Below are 18757 nucleotides of genomic sequence, written 5' to 3'. Positions count from 1 at the left end.
TTGACTTGACTATTCTAGATATTTAATATAAATGGAATTAAATAGGATTTTTTTTTAATTTTAAAAATTTGTTCCAATCTGCTGCACATGACAATAGAATGCACCCACACATTTTGATAGATCATACACAAATGGAGCGTAACCTCCCATTTCCATGACTGCGCATATTGCAGGATCACAATGGTCATGCAGTCACACATACACACGGGGCAACAATGTCTGCCAGACTCTACTGTATCCCCCAGCCTATACCCCTTCCCCTTCCTTCACTCCCCTCTATGTAATATAAAGTAACTCTATTCTTCCCTGTCCTCCCTGCCCTATTGTGAATTAGCATTTGCATGTCAGAGAAAACATTCAGCCTTGGTTTTTAGAGTTCAGCTTATTTCTTTTAGCATGATATTCTCTATCTCCATCCATTTACCAGAAAATACCATGATTTCATTCTTCTTTAATGCTGAGTAATATTCACACACACACACACACATATGTGTATATATATATTTATCACATTTTCTTTATTCCTTCATTTGTTGAAGGGCACCTATGTTTGATTCTTTCATTTATAATCGTGCTTTCAATGTTCTTCCATGTTGTATTGCAGATGAGCAGTCCACTCCTTCTTGTGACTGAATAACATTCCATTGCATGGATATGCCACATTTTATTCATGCTTTCCTTAGTGGATGGGTTCCTTTTACTTTCTGACAATTGTGAATGAACTATTAACATTTATAGACAAGGTTTTTACTTTCTGAAAATATGATTTCAATTCTCTTAGGTTTAAGAAACAAAAAATAACTTGGTACTTAGTAACTCTTTTCCTTCTGATTAACACCAAGCTGCCTTCTGTAGTAGCTCAACAGTTTGCATCCTATGAAAAATGTATCTGGATTCTTATTTTTTCCCTGTGTTTCCAAATTTTGTGATTTCTCATTTTTTAATTGTAGCCACCCTAGCAGGTGTAAAGTGGTATTCCATGGTGGCTTTGATTTGTATCTTTCTTCTGAGATACATGATTCTTATTTCCCCATTGTGTATCTTCTTTGGAGTGTTGTGTGTTCAAACAAATTTCCCATTTTTAAAATGGACTACTTTTTAATGATGAGCTCTATGAGTTCTATATATATTCTGAGTATTAATCTCTTTAAATATATAAATAATATATTTTCTTGTATTCTCTATGTGATCTTTTCACATTTTTTCTAGTATCATCTGATGCACAAAACTTACTTTGAATCAAATGTGATTTATCTGGTTTGCTGGGTTCCTTGTGCTTTTTCCGTTATATTGAAGAAAGTCTTGCTCAATCCAAGGTTATAAAGATTTATGTCCAGGCTTTCTCCTGTGGGGTTTCAGGTTGTGCTTTTCATTTTACAATTGTCTTTGATACATTAGAATTGTTTTGCCTGTAGTTTAGGTATGTAACATGACATTCTGATAGGCTTGTGCATTGTGCAATAATTACTAAAGTTGAGCACATTAATGTATCTTTTACCTCATATAGCTACCTTTCTTTTCTTTTTCTTTCCTTTTTTCAATGGTAAGATTTCCTAAAATCTACTAAATTGGTAAATTACCAAGTATTTAGCACAATGTTAATAATTATGATCCTAATCTTCTAGTTAGATTGATTCATGCTACTTAACTGGAAAGTTGTACATTTGGGCAAATATCTTTTATTCACACTTTTCCCCTACCTTAATATCCACACTCTTTATTTATGATTTTAAGTTTTAGAGTCCACAAAGTTGGAGGTCTTACACTAGTTTAAAAACATATTGTGATATGACAGTAAGTCAAACAGTCTGGTGCTGGTATAAAGACAGACACGAAGAACAATAAAGTAGAAGAGAGACCGCAGAAATAAACCCATAGGTAGGGTCTCACTGACCTTCCACGGGGGTGCCAAGAATGTACAACAGGTCACGAGATTGTGCTGGCAAAACTGGATATTCACACTGAAAAAACAAATCGGATCATAATCTGACATCATAGGGTAAAACCAACATAAATCAATGCAAAACGGATTGAAGATTAAACATAGACTTGAAACTATAAAACTTCTACAAAAAATAGGAGAAAATTTTCATAGCATTGGTTTTCCCAGTGATTTATGGAATAAGACACCAGAAGCACAACAATAAAAACTGAAATAGAATAGACAAGTGGGCATACATCAAACTCTAACACTTCTGCACAGCAAAGCAAAATAATGGAATGGGAGACAGTATTTGCAAACCATATATCTGACAAGGGGTTAAAATCCATGATGTGTGACGATAGTGGAATGAATCCAAAACATTTTCCTATGTACTTACAAATACACCATAGTGAATAATCTCACCATCATACACATCCATAAAATGGGACCAAATTCTAATAAGACATACTCCATGCTCGTACAATTATATCAAAATGAATTCTACTGTTAGATATCACTAAGAAGAATTAAAAAAAGAATAGGAAAAAAATCCATAATTTGTAAAGAACTCTTAGAACTTAATAGCAAATAAAACAACAAATAGTTTATTGAAAAAATGGGCAAAATTAATTCTGCCTATCCAAGAACATGGAGATCTTTCCATCTTCTAAGGTTTTCTTTAATTTCTTTCTTTAGTGTTCTGTAGTTCTCATTGTAGAGGTCTTTCACCTCTTGTGTGAGATTGATTCCCAAGTATTTTTTGAGGCTATTATGAATGGGGTAGTTTTCCTAATTTCTCTTTCAGAGGATTCATCACTTATGAATAAAAATGCATTAGATTTATGAACATTGATTTTATATTCTGCTACTTTACTGAATTCACTTATGAGTTCTAGAAGTTTTCTGGTGGAATTTTCTGGTTCCTCTAAATATAGAATCATGTCATCAGCAAATAGGGATACTTTGAGTTCTTCTTTTCCAATTCGTATCCCTTTAATTTCTTTGGTTTGTCTAATTGCTGTGGCTAGAGTCTCAAGAATGATATTGAATAGAAGTGGTGAAAGAGGGCATCCCTGCCTTGTTCCAGTTTTTAGGGGGAATGCTATCAGTTTTTCACCATTTAGAATGATATTGGCCATGGGCTTAGCATAGATGGCCTTCAAAATGTTAAGGAATGTTCCCACTATCCCTATTTTTTCTAGTGTTTTGAGCATGAAGGGGTGTGGAGATTTCTTAGAAAATCTGGAATGGAACCACCATTTGACCCAGCTATCCCACTCCTTGGCCTATACCTAAAAGACTTAAAATCAGCATACTACAGTGATACAGCCACATCAATGTTCATAGCTGCTCAATTCATAATAACTAGATTGTGGAACCAATCTAGATTCCCTTCAATTGATGAATGGTTAAACAAAAAAAAAAAAACTGTGGTATATATACACAATGGAATATTATTCAGCCATAAAGAAGAATAAAATTATGGAATTTGAAAGTAAATGGATGCAGTTGGAGAATATCATACTGAGACAAGCCAATTCCAAAAAAACAAAGGCCAAATGATCTCTCTGATGAGTGGATGATGATACATAATGGGGGGTGGGAGGGAGGCAAAAATGGAGGAAGGATGGATTGTATAGAGGACAAAGAGGGGTGGGGTGAGGGTGAGGGGAAGAAAAAATAACATAATGAGGCAAACATCATTACCCTATGTACATATGTGATTACACAAATGGTGTGACTCTACTTGGTGTACAACCAGAGAAACAACAGTTGTACCCCATTTGTGTACAAAGAATAAAAATAAAAACATCAATGTTTTTAGCAGCTCAGTTCATAATAGCTAGATTGTGGAACCAACCTAGATGCCCTTCAACAAAAGAATGGATAAAGAAACTCTGGTATGTATATATACACAATGGAATACTATTCAGCCATAAAGAAGAATAATATTATGGTATTTGCAAATAAATGGATGGAATTGGAGAATATCATGCTAAGTGAAATAAGCTAAGCCCAAACAACCAAAGGTGGAATGTTTTCCCTGATAAGTGGAGAATGACATATAATGGGGGTCAGGGAGTGGGGAATGAGAGAAGAATGGGGGAACTTTAGAATATGTAGAAGGAAATGAGAGGGAGGGGGGTATGAAAAATGGTGGAATGAGACAGACATTATTACCCTACGTACATGTATGATTACATGAATGGTATGAATCTACATCGTGCACAACCATAGGAATGAAATGATGTACTCCATTTTTGTACAATGAATCAAAATGCAGTCTGTAAAAAATTAAAGCTAACTAAAAAATAATTTAAAAAAAGGAAAAAAGACCTGAAATAACATTTCTCCAAAGAAGACACATGAATGGTTGACAAGTATATGAGAGTCCACACCCATATCAGGGAAATACATATTAATAACACAAATAAGATATAAACTTACACCTGTTGGGTGGTTATTATAAACAACAATAACAATAGAAACACTAAAGAAAATAAGTATTTGTAAGTATGTGTAGAAATCCCAGAACCCTTGTTCCCTGTAAGTGGGAATGTAAATTGTAGCTACTATGGGAAACAATATGAAGATTCTTCTAATTACTGTTTGATCCAGCAATCCTTCTTTGGGATGTATATCTGAATGAATTAAAATCAGGATCTCATAGAAATACCCAGACCCTCCTTGTCTATCATATCTCTATTTGCAAAGGTGGAGTTATGGAAATAGCATAAATGTTCATCAACAGTTGAGTAAATAAAGAAAATGTGGCATATACCTACAATGGAATATTAGTTAATCATTGTAAAGGAGAAAATACACATATGTGGCAACAGGATGGAGTCTAGAAAGTGTTACATTTAATGAAATAATCTAGGCAGAGAAGCACAGCTGTGATGTGAATCCAGTTGTAAGAAGTATTGAAAATAACGAAAACCAAAGGAACAGAAAATAGAATGATAGTTTCCGGGGGTTGAGGGGGAAGAAAACAAGTTGTTATTTAATGAGTATAAAGTATTAGTTATTCAAGATGAATAAGTTCTTGAGATTTGCTATATAACTTCGGGCCCAAAGTTAGCAATGATATTTTGTGCATTTAAAGACTTGCTGAGGATAGATCTCACGTTAAGTGTTCTTACTATGGTTAAAACAAAAGTAGGTTAACATGATAGGATAGATCAAAAAACTCCCTATGTTGTATGAGCCGCCCAACAAATAGGAAGAACATGGGGAAATGAGTGCTCAAATAGAAAATAGGATGAGAATTTATCAGATCAAGAACTGGATAAGTCCTCTGCTTGAAGAGCTACACAAATTTCTGAAAGAATATGTTTTAAAAATTCTCCATTTTTATAAAAGTAGAGAAACAGGGACAAAGAAAAACTATTGAGATGCTGGACAGGGAAAATACAAAATAATAATCATTGGCTCACCTCAGTCTTTTGTCAAAAGACATGGAAGTCTGCAGACAGCACAGTGGTATCCTAAAAAAGCTGTGGGGAAATAAATACTAATCCATATTTCTATACCCAGAACAACTGATATTTGAGCATAAGGGGAAAATCAAACCCCTTCAGATACACAAGACTCAAAAAAGTTAGTTTATAAGCCATGAGTACAGAAGTACAGAACTTTACCAGCAGAGGAAATACAATTGATCTGATTGGGGAATTTGAAAGAAGAATGAGCATAGAGCATGTTTCATTCTTCAGCTTTTCTCCTTTGGTTTAGTCTTGCTTATTGAAGGCAAGGGTGTCTTGTGTCCTGTCTTGCTCTATGTGGCAAGGTTAATGGTAGAGGATCTGCTTGTTTAGAGAAGAGACCCATAGTCTTAGGATGTGTATTAGAGTAGGTTCCCCCAGAGCAGACCCAAATCAGGAACCTGGGATCTTGTAATCTGGGAGTTAATAGCAGGAAGCACTCATAAAGCAGAGGGACAGCGAGTCAGGAGAGGGAAGGACATTGCCATGGTTAATCTGGATGGTCAATTTGATTGCATTAAGAGATGCTGAAGATTGAGAGACTAATGGGTCTCACCATGAGGACGTGAGGGTGTTTCCAGAACTGAGCGGCTTATGGGACAGCCAGCTGATGTGGGAGACCCATCCTGAATGTGGGTGGCACAGTCAAATACGCTGGGGGCCTGGATGGAACAAAGAGTGGAAGAAGGAGGATTGCGACAGACTCGAACTTGACTTTTCTTGAGCTGGTGCTTGGGTTGCTGTGAACATCAGCTGAGGACATCAGACACCAGCTCCTTCACTCCTTCAAAGCAGACTCACTTGTCCTTCTTCTGAGGCTCCACCTTCTTGGGCTGAGTTAACTACTGATTCCTCCAGCACTGTGGGTTGCATATGGTCATTGTGGGAGTATCCAGCTTCTGACTGTGTAAGCCAGCCTAATACATCCCCTTTCTTGATAATACTAATTATATCCTGTTGGTTCTGTTCCTCTAGAGAACCCTGACTAATGCAGACACAAATTCAGGATTTCATTAGTGAGTAGATCATATCTGTGAGCAATGGGGGTAAATCACACCTGGAACCTTGGAGTCACTAGAAGACTCTAAAAGATATGGCTCAGTTACACTACCTGAAAGTTGAGGCATCTGGGGTATTCATTGCTCTACTCCTATCTGATGGCTGTCACTAGAGAAATTAAATATTCTGCAAATGGGCTGAGCAGGCTCTTCCAGCAAAATTAGCCCTCAGTCTAAAAGATGCAGACTCTGTCATAATAAGCACTGGGCAGCACAGGGACAATGAGTTCCAAGGGGATATGGATACAGCAGCACTGTCTGCTACAGGAGGCTAATCAGGGAAGAAAAATAGTCCACATGCCTACAGATCCAAACAAAATTCCAAACTTCATTTATTGGTATGAAGACTACTTTTAGTCTTTATCTCTGTGACACTAAGATCATATTTGTTAATGAATCTCAAGAAAACAAACGTGATAGATTAATAAGCTAAGAATTCCAGTAGCCATCATTGAGTTGTTAGAACTAAATAGAAACGGAGACAAGAAAATGAATTAAAAATGACAGGTTAAAAAAAATAAGATTTTTAGAAGTCATTTACAAATCTCAATAACCCTGATAATTTTAAATCAATTAAATTTATTGTTCATATACGTAAGTGACACCTTAATTTTAAAAAATGGAGGAGTGGGGGTGGAAGGGGGTAGAAATGATAGCAAGTATGAAAAATATCTCTGTGTTAGTAAGCACCTCAAATTATGTTCCCGTGCACTGTTCACTTGCTTCTTCAGTGGGTAAAGGGCAATGATTACCCTCAAAGGGAGTCTGTTCCCTGGAGAGCACGCAGCGGTATGGTTTCCCCTGATTCTTTTATATGGAGCTCTGGAGTCCCACCATGAGTTCACTGTGACACAGTCCCATCATGGCATTACTTCAAAGTGACCAAAGTCTGAGCAGAGCCTCTTTGATCACTACTCATTTTGATGTATGGCTGTGTTCCTTCAGACTGATTATTTTCAGTGAGTCTACCACCACAGCTAGTAATACACTGAAGACAAACTTCACATCGATTCATTTTGATGGGATCACCACTTAGTAATTTTTTTTTTTTGTATTTGTTTGGTTTTGATTTTACTAGATCCACTCTCATCTACTCTTTATAGGCACTATTCTGGGAAATAATCAGGGAGGATGATTTTATTATCACTATTTCACAAATGAGGAAACTGAGCCTGGTCATAGGTAAATAACTCTTCCAATTACACTAAAAATGTATGGTGGATGCAAGACTCAAAGCAGGCCTCCTCTGTGTTAATGATCTTGTCTCCATTTCTTTGTGCCCCAGGAAACTTGGGACAGTTGACTAATACCTAGGTAGGAGTTTCTCCAACGTTATATATACCTTCTTTCAAGGATGAATTTTTGGTACCAGACTCATAATTCAGGATCATCTTTTTCTTCTTTTCAAGGAGCAAGGTAAGCTTCTGTAGTCAAGAAACAACTTAGTGAAAAATGGATGCAGAAGCAATGGTTCAGCTACATCTTCCACGAGTTTTATAGCTCAGATCTGGCTGTTTGAATATATTTTTTTTTTGATTCTAGAATCTAAATACAAAAATTCTTAAATTCTCATAGTATATCATGATGCTTATGAAATTGTGTGTTGCTTTCCTCAAAAGAATGAGCAAAACCCTGGACAGATGATGCTTTGAATGAGTACATGGTAATTCATCCTGTTTGTATATTAGGGCCCGTCATTAAAGGGATAGCTCACCAAAACAGAGTGGAATGGCATTTATTCAGACTCTAGAATGCTCTTCCTGTAATGACCAAGATCCTTACTCTGTTTTCACTTTAATTTCTTCAAAATCTCACCCTTTCATTACTTGCTTTAAGAAATCCTGATAATGCAATGATAAAAGGCACAGATTCCGGGATCAGTTAGACGTGGATTTGAATCCTGAGTAGATCTCATGCTAGATGTGGCATATGAGGAAGGCACATGACTTCTTGAATTCTTCATTTAATTGAGATTGTGTATTTGTGTGTGTGAGTGTGTATGTGTGTGTACATATATGCTGCATCTCTCTCCAGCACACTCCCTCTCTTTCTATTTCTGAGACCAACTGGCAAGTAAGCACGAAGTACAAGCTGTTTCTAACCCAGAGATATCTGATTGGGGAGATCAATTCATTCCAGAGAGGTGATCTTTACAAGTTAACACCTCTTTATGCACCACTATTTATGGATATAAAAAAAATTAGGAATCAGGATAATCTGGGAAGATTTCTCAACTTCAGTCACCTCTAACGTTATATATAATGTACATGCAGCCACTTTACAAGGCCAACATTCCAGTACTTACAAAATTAAGAACATTGAGATGATGAGAATGTCCTGGATTACCTCAGTTGGCCCAGTGAGAACATTGGTCTTCATGAAAACACAGTCAGCGCTAAAGAGATCTAAGCAACAAGCACTGTACTGTACATTATGTGACGAGGTGTAAGCAGATTCACCTGCTTTAAGATCAGACACATGAAGCATGGAAAAGATGGCAGAAAATAGTGGTTATCAGAGAATGGATATCCTGTTAAAAGCTTCAGATTCAAAGAAATATATTTAAAATACTGTGCTTGCAGATAAGTAGATCTGCAGACTAGAGTCAGTCTCCCAGTTCATGAACTTTCAACCCTGAGCATCTGTGGCATAGTTCCATGTGGATAGTAGTGACAATAAGAAAGTGTCTAGGAGAGAAAGGAGTCCTTGAACACAAGCCAAGTGTGGATTTAAGAGAGAAATTAATTCAAGAGGACTTGAAGATCCCAGATTGCGCATCAAGAATTTCTGACACAGTCCCTCACATGGGAGAGGCAGGTCTGATGGAAAAATAACGGAAGATCCCAAATACCTGAGAGGATGTGTGGGAAAAGGTCAACCCAGGAGCAAGGATACTGTTTTCAAAAAAACTCATGCACACCTTGAATCCTTGGGTGCTCTCTTGACCTTCCCCTAAACCAACATAGAGACCTCCTCCTGTTCTGACAGTAATGTCACTGTCACTTGTAAGGCCTTTTATTAACACCACAGTGTGCTGGATTTCGTTCACTATCTCACTCAACTCCCACAATAATCCCTGGCAGCTCCAATGCCATCTTTGTATAATGATGGATAAAATGAAATTCACAGAAGTTAGGTTAAGACCTGTGTCTCTCAAGGGGTAAATGGAAGGGTTGATAAATGGAAGTTAAAACATCCAGCACTCTACCTTCTCTTCAGAATTGCTGTTTTTGGTTGTACCTTCTTCTAATGATTCATTTCTCCCTCTGCATCTACTATGCATACATTTGTGAATTACTCTACCATGCAACCTGAAGCACTGAGCTTTGTACAATGGATTGGACACAATGATTAGCTACAAATTGGATGAACTTAGAATTCAAATCCATAAATATCACTTAGTTTGGAAATCATGGTTAACTTGGTTAAAGTTTTGTTCTGTCTGTTAGTACCTTTATAAACTTAATGACTCAAACTCTTTGTTGCCTGATATATGGATGGACATAACAATTAGTCACCTTTATGGGGTTGAAGACAGGGTTAAATGGATATGTAACTATAACATGCCCTGATCTGTGAGCACTATGAAAGTGAAAGTTCTTAGTAGACTCAAAAGATCTTACTGGGGAAGTGAATTCCTTCCTGGCATATGACCTTGGACAACTCATTATTTCCTGCAATTTGATTTGCTCATGTGCTAAATTAAGAGGTTGGAAAGGTGATTCAAGAAGACCCTCCATATTCAACAGTGCCTGGATAAAGTTAATCTACAGAATGGGGCTGCCATTCCTAGGGTTTCAATCTGGAGAATGTTGAAGAACCAATTATTGCTACAGTAAAATACACTTCGATTTCTGTGCAACTCATTTTGTGTTCATCATTCTTCCTTTACTTGTCTTTATCACAGAGCATCTCGTGATTCTAAAACAATAGTTATGAAGAATAACACAGGGGCCAGTGAATTTATCCTGCTGGGAGTAACCAGTACCCCAGAACTCCAGGTTCCTCTTTTTCTGGTTTTCACACTCATCTACCTCATCACCCTGGCTGGGAACCTGGGGATGATGACATTGATCCTGCTGGACTCGCGGCTCCACACCCCCATGTACTTTTTCCTCAGCAACCTGTCTCTGGTGGACTTTGGTTCCTCATCGACTGTCACTCCCAAGGTCATGGTTGGGCTCCTCACAGGAAACAACGTAATTTCCTACAATGCATGTGCTTCTCAGATGTTCTTTTTTGTGTTCTTTGCCACGGTGGACAGCTACCTCTTGGCTTCCATGGCCTATGACCGCTACGCAGCAGTGTGTAAGCCCTTACACTACTCCACCATCATGACGAGGACTGTGTGCACTCGCCTGGCCCTAGGCTGCTATGCCATCGGTCTGGTGACTGCTTCTGTGCAAACTGGAGACACATTCTGCCTCTCTTACTGTGTGTCCAAGGTGGTCCATCACTTCTTCTGTGATATTCCAGCCGTCAGGATTCTGGCTTGCCCTAATAAACAGAGTAGTGAACTGATTCTTGTTCTTCTGTCAAGCTTTCATATCGTTTTTGCACTTCTTATTATCTTGATTTCCTACCTCTATTTATTGATCACTGTTTTGAAGATGCACTCAGGGGAGGGATACCGGAAGGTTCTGTCCACCTGTGCTGCTCACCTCATTGCAGTTTCCACATTTTATGGGACTGTCACCATCATGTACTTAAAGCCCAGTTCCAGCCACTCCATGGACACCGACAAATTCACCTCTGTGTTCTACACTATGGTCATCCCCATGCTGAACCCTGTGGTCTACAGCCTGAGGAACCAAGAAGTTAAGAGTGCATTTAAGAAGGTTGTTCAGAAGGCAAAATGTTCTCTAGGTTAACCCCTTAATGATGTATGTTTATCTATGCCCACAGCATGCCATTTCATTTCTGTTAAATCTATGACTCAAATATTAATGATTATCTGGGACATTTAGAACAAAAAATATCTAATATTCATTTCTTTATTTCAGAAATAGACATAAGCATATCCAAATCATAAAAACATTAAGATGGTTTTAAAATGAGGTTTATTAAATGAAGGCCTGCCTTTCGTTGGTGCATATGGTCTAAATGTAATCACAGAATCCAAATAGTGTTTCGGTTGTTACTTGCTGGGAAGAGAAAGACTGTTCACAGGACAATTCCCAAAGGGTAAATATGCATATTAGAAAAAGGGAAAGGCAGAGAGTGGAGCTTAGAGGTAAGTGCTTGCCTGGCCGTGGGTTCAATCCACAGCACTGCAGCAACATAAATCAATAAATAAAAAAGACTAAAAAAGAGGAGAAAGATGATGAAGTCATTTTACCTTAAGTTATGATTACCATTCCTTCCCACTTGGTAAAAGCAAAACAAGACAAAACGCCCTGGTGAAAATAAAAATAATTCCATCATCTTTTGAAGATAGAAGGGAGACCAAAGGAGCACAGGAAGGAGAGGGAGGGAGGGGTCAGGAGAGGGAGGGTGCAGGAAGTGGTGGGGAAGGAAATCTGCCAAATTATCCAATGCTCACATATTATTGTGCCACAAGGAATCCCACTTTTACGTACAATTACAAAGCATCAATAATAATAATAAAAATAATAGAAGAAAGCAGACGAGTAGAGTAGAGCAAGTGGATCGGGGAGAGGGAGGCGCGCAGGAAAGGGCAGTCCTGGGGAGTGTACATGCACATCATGTTATGTTACATGTTATGCGCACATCATGTTATGTTACATGTTATGTGCACATCATGTTATGTTACATGTTATGTGCACATCATGTTATGTTACATGTTATGTGCACATCATGTTATGTTATGTTAAGTGGCAACATGAGTCCTACCATTAGGTAGAATTATAAATCAATTCAACAAGAACAATGGGCAAAACAATGATCATTTAATAAGATGGACCAGAGTCCAAGAAGAACAGTGGAAAATGAGTCTCAAAATGAAATATATTTTATCACGGGGGAGAGGGGGGGCCTCGTAATGTTAATTCAGCATTTCAAAACTGGCCCAAGTGTCTTTCTTCCATTACCATTTTATATGAAAGGCTTTTTTCCCCCTTCTAATTGTCTTTACTCTAACACCGTGTTCTGGGTAAGAATGTTGAATGAACTACCTTGTCTTTCACTGGACAATAAGGAGACTCACCTGGGCTGCATGGAGAGTATCTACACTCTGCAGAAGCCTGGACATTCATTCACCTTTCATAATGATTACTTGGAATTAGTTGGGATTATGCACCTGGTGGAGGTGGATAATATGTTTTCTGTTTGGGAGGAAGAACTAAATGGGTGTTTGATGATTATAAGTGTTGCAAGGGAAAAGATTGGTTAGTTGTTTTCCATTAAAATATTCCTTTTTTCATTCCAGGGCACATAGTGAGGCTCCACCATAAGTTCCTGTAGAACAAACAACTGGAGCAAGAAAAATCTCTATGATCATGCTACTGCAATTTTAGAATTTGCTTGTATAGTAGCTAGAATTTGCACTAATTAATATAGATAAATCCCCATAAAATAATCTGGATGCTATTGATAGAGGATTATTTAAAAGGAAAAACTGTCAAATGTATCCAGCACCATTTAATTTTGCAACTATTGGTAAAGTCTCACCCAGCTTCAAATCATAACTAGAATGAATATCACAGATATGTATGAGGTAATGGGGTAAAAGATGTTAGCTTTGAGTTTTTCATATTTGACTTTTATAATGTTGAAGTACATTCCTTCTAAACCTCGTTTCTTGAGACCTTTTTTTTTTTAAATCATGAAATGATGTTTAATTATATTGAATGCCTTTCTACATCCATTGAGATGATCCTATGATTTTCATTCTTCATTCTCTTAATGAGGTACATCACATAATTCATCTGCAGGTGTTGCATCCTAGGGATTAAATCCAACTTGCCAGTATCCTAGCTTCTCTGGTGGGGCAAGGCTGAAATTAGACTCTCAGGAAGGCTGCTGAACTATCTAGAGCTTGGACACACCTTAGCTGCCCTTCCTTTCAGAGAGAGAATTTGTGCCTTGAGGCATTCTTGGCACTGAGCCCTGATAGCTTGAGAGAGGGGATGATGTGAGTAAGTGAAATTGTTGTTTTTGCTTATTTTAATGTGGCTGTTCTTGGTTTTGTGTTGGTCTGGGGAATTGCAACTATTTAACTAGATTCTGAATTTCTCATAGAGTTATTTTGGTCGGTATATCATTGTTACATTGGTGGTTCTGGGGAGTTCCCTGGGTCTCCCTACTCCACCAAGTTGCTGATATTACTTCGCCTCGCCTGTCTCTTAAATTCTCCTATGTATTTTCTATCGTTTTGTTGTCAAAACGATATGGGTGCATATGGACTGTACAGAAGAGTGGGTTTCATTGTGGGGGTGCATGTTCACACACACAGGTCACATCTGAATGAAATTTGATCAATTAAATTCCCTAGTACCTCCCTTTGCCTTCCCCTCCTCCCTCTCCAAGATCCTCTTCTTCTACCTAATGGTCTCCCTCCTGTTTTCACATGATCCCCACATCCGTTTTTTCCTTTCTTTCTCTCCAACTTTGATATAAGAATCCTGTTTAATTTAACATAATGCTTTCCAGTTCCACCCAGCTTGTTCTTCCTTGTGGCTGAATAAATACCATCGTGTATGCAAACATTTTCCTTACCAGTTCATCTGTGGATCAGCACCTAGTCTGGCTCCACAACCTGGTGATTGTGATTTGTGCTGCTGTTAACACAGGTATGCATGTGTCTCTGAAGTGACCTTCATTCTTTTTCCTTTTCTTTCCTATTCTTTGGGAGTCGTGACCAAAACCATCCTTGCCAATTCCAATGTCTGGAAGTGTTTCCCCTTTGGGTTTTTCCTGTTAGTTCCAAAGTTGTTGATCCTTTTGAGTTGATTTTTGACACGGGTGAGAACCAGGGCCCTCGCTTCCTTCTGCAAGTGGACATCTGATTTCCTCAGAGCCACTTATTGGGAAGACTCTCCTCTCTCTAGCAAGTGCTCTTAGCACCTTTGTGGAAAATTAGTTGACTGTAGATGTGTGGGTTTTTTTCTGGGGACTAAACAGGTCATGGATTAGGGATTATTTTAGGATTTATTTATTGAAAACACTTCTATTTCTCTATTTTATTGTTTTATAATCTAGCAATAAAGCAGAACTTTTAAAAAAATTTATAACAGCAATTTGATAAACTTATATAAATAAAATTTTAATTTTATTTTTTCAGTTTATCATTAGTTCATGAAAGTTACACATAAAATATTTACTTTTTAATTCCTAGTATGATCTCTCCAAAAGTTCATCAATTATTCATAATTATATTTATTTAATGATAGTATAGCCTTTCACATAAATCCAAATAGAACGCTTTTTCTCCCTGTAATGGGATGTAACTGAAATCATGGTCATACTCAAAAATGTACATAGGGACCCAGCCTGACCCCTGCACCTAGGTAAGCAGCAGGCAGATAACCTTCCCAGCCAGCAGGCCAAGGACAGACATTATAACTGAGCGACCCCACCTGACCCATGCACCTAGGTCGGTGCCATCGTTGGTTGGTCACAACGCGGAGCGAGCTGACAGGCGAGTCAGGCCCCTTGCATCGCGGAGGTAGCAGGCGGGCACCCAACCTGCCTGCCTTGCAGAGCGGGATGGGGGATAGCCAACCCGCCCAACCACCAGGTCAAATAGAGACGCCACCACTGAACAACTCCCCTCCGACCACCACACCGAGGATTGTCACCATCACAGAGTTAGCTAGAGGCTTCTTTATAGGCTGGTGCAGGCATTTTGAATTACTCCTGAGGGCGTGGCCATCATCACTGGAAGGGCAACTTCCTTGCTGAGACACCTACAGGAGACTGGAGGACCTTTGACAGGACCCAGGAGCCAAAAGAGGAGGTATTGAGAGACTAGGGACTAACTCAGAGCCACTGGGGATATACCCCACCTGAAGGCCACCACCTCCAGAAGGCCAGCATCCTAGTGGAGGACCACATTATCAAGTTCCTCCAAGACTTCAGGCTACTGAAGGCTAAGAGGTGAGTTATTGGAAATCTACAGAGACAATATTAGTCAATAGAGGAAATCTGCAATATCCCAGAGTTTCACTACTAGAGGGGTAGATACCTGAGCAATATGAGAAAACAAGGGAAGAAAATGTCCCAAACAAACCTAGATGGTATAGCAATAAAATCCAATGACAGCATGGCAGAAGAAATGTCAGAAAGGGAGTTCAGAGGTACATAATCAGAAGGATCAGGGAAGCAAATGAGGAGATGAAAGAGCAAATGCAGGCATTGAAGGATGAGATGAAAGGGCAAATGCAGGCATTGAATGATTGCACCAATCGACAGTTAAAAGAGCAAATACAGGAAGCAAAAGATCATTTCAATAAAGAGTTAGAGATATTGAAAATAAAGCAAACAGAAATCATTGAAATGAAGGAAACAATAAACCAAATTAAGAACTCCATAGGAAGCATAACCAATAGGATAGAACACCTGGAAGACAGAACCTCAGATATCGAAGACAAAATATTTAATCTTGAAAACAAAGTTGACCAAACAGAGAAGATGGTAAGAAATCATGAACAGAATCTACAAGAACTATGGGATATCATGAAAAGGCTAAATTTAAGAATTATCAGGATTGAGGAAGGCTTAGAGAAACAAACCAAAGGAATGAACAATCTATTCAATGAAATAATATCAGAAAATTTCCCAAATATGAAGAATGAAATGAAAAATCAAGTTCAAGAGGCTTTAGGACTCCAAATACACAAAATTACAATAGACCCACAACAAGGCACATTATAATGAAAATACCTAACATACAAAATAAAGACAGAATTTTAAAGGCTGCGAGAGAAAAGAATCAAATTACGTTCAGGGGGAAACCAATACAGATATCAGCAGATGTTTCAATCAAGACCCTAAAAGCTAGAAGGGACTGAAACAACACTTTTCAAGCTCTGAAAGGAAATGGATGCCAACCAAGAATCTTATACCCAGCAAAACTTACCTTCAAATTTGATGATGATAAACAAAAGCTAAAAGAATTTACAAAAAGAAAGCCAGCATTACAGAACAATCTCAGCAAAATATTCCATGAGGAAGAGACGAAAACAATGTTGTAAATCAGCAAAGGGAGGAACTACCCTAAAGGAATAGCCAAATAAAGGAGAAACCAAATCATGTCCAAAAAAAAAAAAAAAGATGAGCCAAATGACCGGGAATACAAATCATATCTCAATAATAACCCTGAATGTTAATGGCCTGAACTCGTCAATCAAAAGACATAGACTGGAAGATTGGATTAAAAAGAAAGATCCAACAATATGTTGCCTGCAAGAGACTCACCTCATAGAAAGAGATACCCATAGACTAAAGGTGAAAGGATGGGGAAAAATATACTATGCACATGGACTCAGCAAAAAAGCCATAGTATCCATCCTCATATCAGATAATGTGGACTTCTAGCCAAAGTTAGTCAGAAGGGATAAAGAAGGACATTTCATACTGCTTAAGGGAAGCATAAGTCAGCAAGACATAACAATTATAAATATCTATGCCCCAAACAGTGGCTCATCCATATATGTCAAACAAATCCTTCTCAATGACAGAAATCAAATAGACCACAACACAATAATACTAGGTGATTTTAACACACCTCTCTCACCACTGTACAGATCATCCAAACAAAAATTGCACAAAGAAACCATAGATCTCAAAAACACAATCAATAATCTGGACTTAACAGACATTTATAGAATATACCATCCAACAAAGAATGAACACACTTTCTTCTCAGCAGCACATGGATCCTTCTCTAAAATAGACCATATTTTATGCCACAAAGCTACTGTTAGCAAATCCAAGAAGACAGAGATACTACCTTGTATTCTATCAGATCATAATGGATTGAAATTAGAAATAAATGACAGAGTAAAAAGCAGAAACTACTCCAACACCTGGAGATTAAATAATACGCTATTGTATGATGAATGGATAACAGCAGATATCAGGAAGGAAATTAAAGAATTCATAGAGGTAAATGAGAACAAAGAAACAACATATCAAAATCTCTGGGACACTACAAAAACAATTCTTAGAGGAAAATTTATTTCATGGAGCATTTTCAATAAAAGAAGAAAAAATCAGCAAATAAATGATCTAACTATATAGCTCAAAGCCCTAGAAAAAGAACAGAGCAATACCAAAAGTAGTAGAAGATAGAAAATAGTTAAAATTAGAGCTGAAATCAATGAAATTGAAACAAAAGAAACAATCAAAAAAATTGACAAAATAAATAGTTGGTTCTTTGAAAAAATAAACAAAATTGATAAACCCTTAGCCACACTAACAAAGAGAAGAAGAGAGAAAAACCAAATTACTAAAATTCGAAATGGACAAGGAAATATCACAATAGACACGATTAAAATACAAAAATTATTAGAAGCTATTTTGAAAATCTATACTCCAACAAAATAGAAAATCTCGAAGGCATCAACAGGTTTCTAAAGACATATGTATTACCTAAACTGATCCAGGAGGACATACACAATTTAAACAGATCAATTTCAAGTAATGAAATAGAAGAAGTCATCAAAAGCCTACCAACAAAGAAAAGTACGGACCAGATGGGTTCTCAGCCGAGTTCTACAAAATCTTTAAAGAAGAGCTCATTCCAATACCCTTCAAAGTATTCATGAAATAGAAGAGGAGGGAACCCTCCCAAACTCATTCTATGAAGCCAATATCACCCTGATACCTAAACCAGACAGAGACACATCAAGGAAAGAAAATTTCAGACCAATATCCTTAATGAACATCGATGCAAAAATTCTCAATAAAATCTTAGCAAATCGCATACAAAAATATATTAAAAAGATAGTGGACCACGATCAAGTGGGTTTTATCCCAGGGATGCAAGGTTGGTTCAACATCCGGAAATCAATAAATGTCATTCACCATATTAACAGACTTAAAGTCAAGAATCACATGATTATTGCGATAGATGCAGAAAAAAGCATTTGATAAAATATAGCATCCCTTCATGCTCAAAACACTGGAAAAAATAAGGATAGTGGGAACATTCCTTAACATTGTAAAGGCCATCTGTGCTAAGCCCAAGGCCAATATCATTCTAAATGGTGAAAAACTGAAAGCATTCCCCCTAAAAACTGGAACAAGGCAAGGATGCCCTCTTTCACCACTTCTATTCAACATTGTCCTCAAAACTCTAGACAGAGCAATTAGACAGACCAAGGAAA

The 18757-nt window shown here is 37.7% G+C and overlaps 1 protein-coding gene across 1 annotated transcript; it reads left to right on the top strand.

Annotated features, from left to right (window-relative positions):
* Positions 1-10402: 10402 nt before the first annotated feature.
* On the top strand, positions 10403-11338 carry LOC306639005 (olfactory receptor 5B17-like; the record flags this gene model as incomplete). Its single annotated transcript, XM_079102450.1, has 1 exon — positions 10403-11338. The coding sequence occupies one exon, from the start codon at positions 10403-10405 to the stop codon at positions 11336-11338; it is 936 nt and encodes a 311-aa protein (XP_078958576.1).
* Positions 11339-18757: the final 7419 nt, after the last annotated feature.

This window comes from Sciurus vulgaris, assembly GCF_902686455.1.
Source record: "Sciurus vulgaris genome assembly, chromosome: 11".
NCBI classification, from domain to species: Eukaryota; Metazoa; Chordata; class Mammalia; order Rodentia; family Sciuridae; genus Sciurus; species Sciurus vulgaris.
The sequence above is the reverse complement of the archived record's forward strand: the minus strand, read 5'-3'. Positions and strand labels throughout refer to the sequence as shown.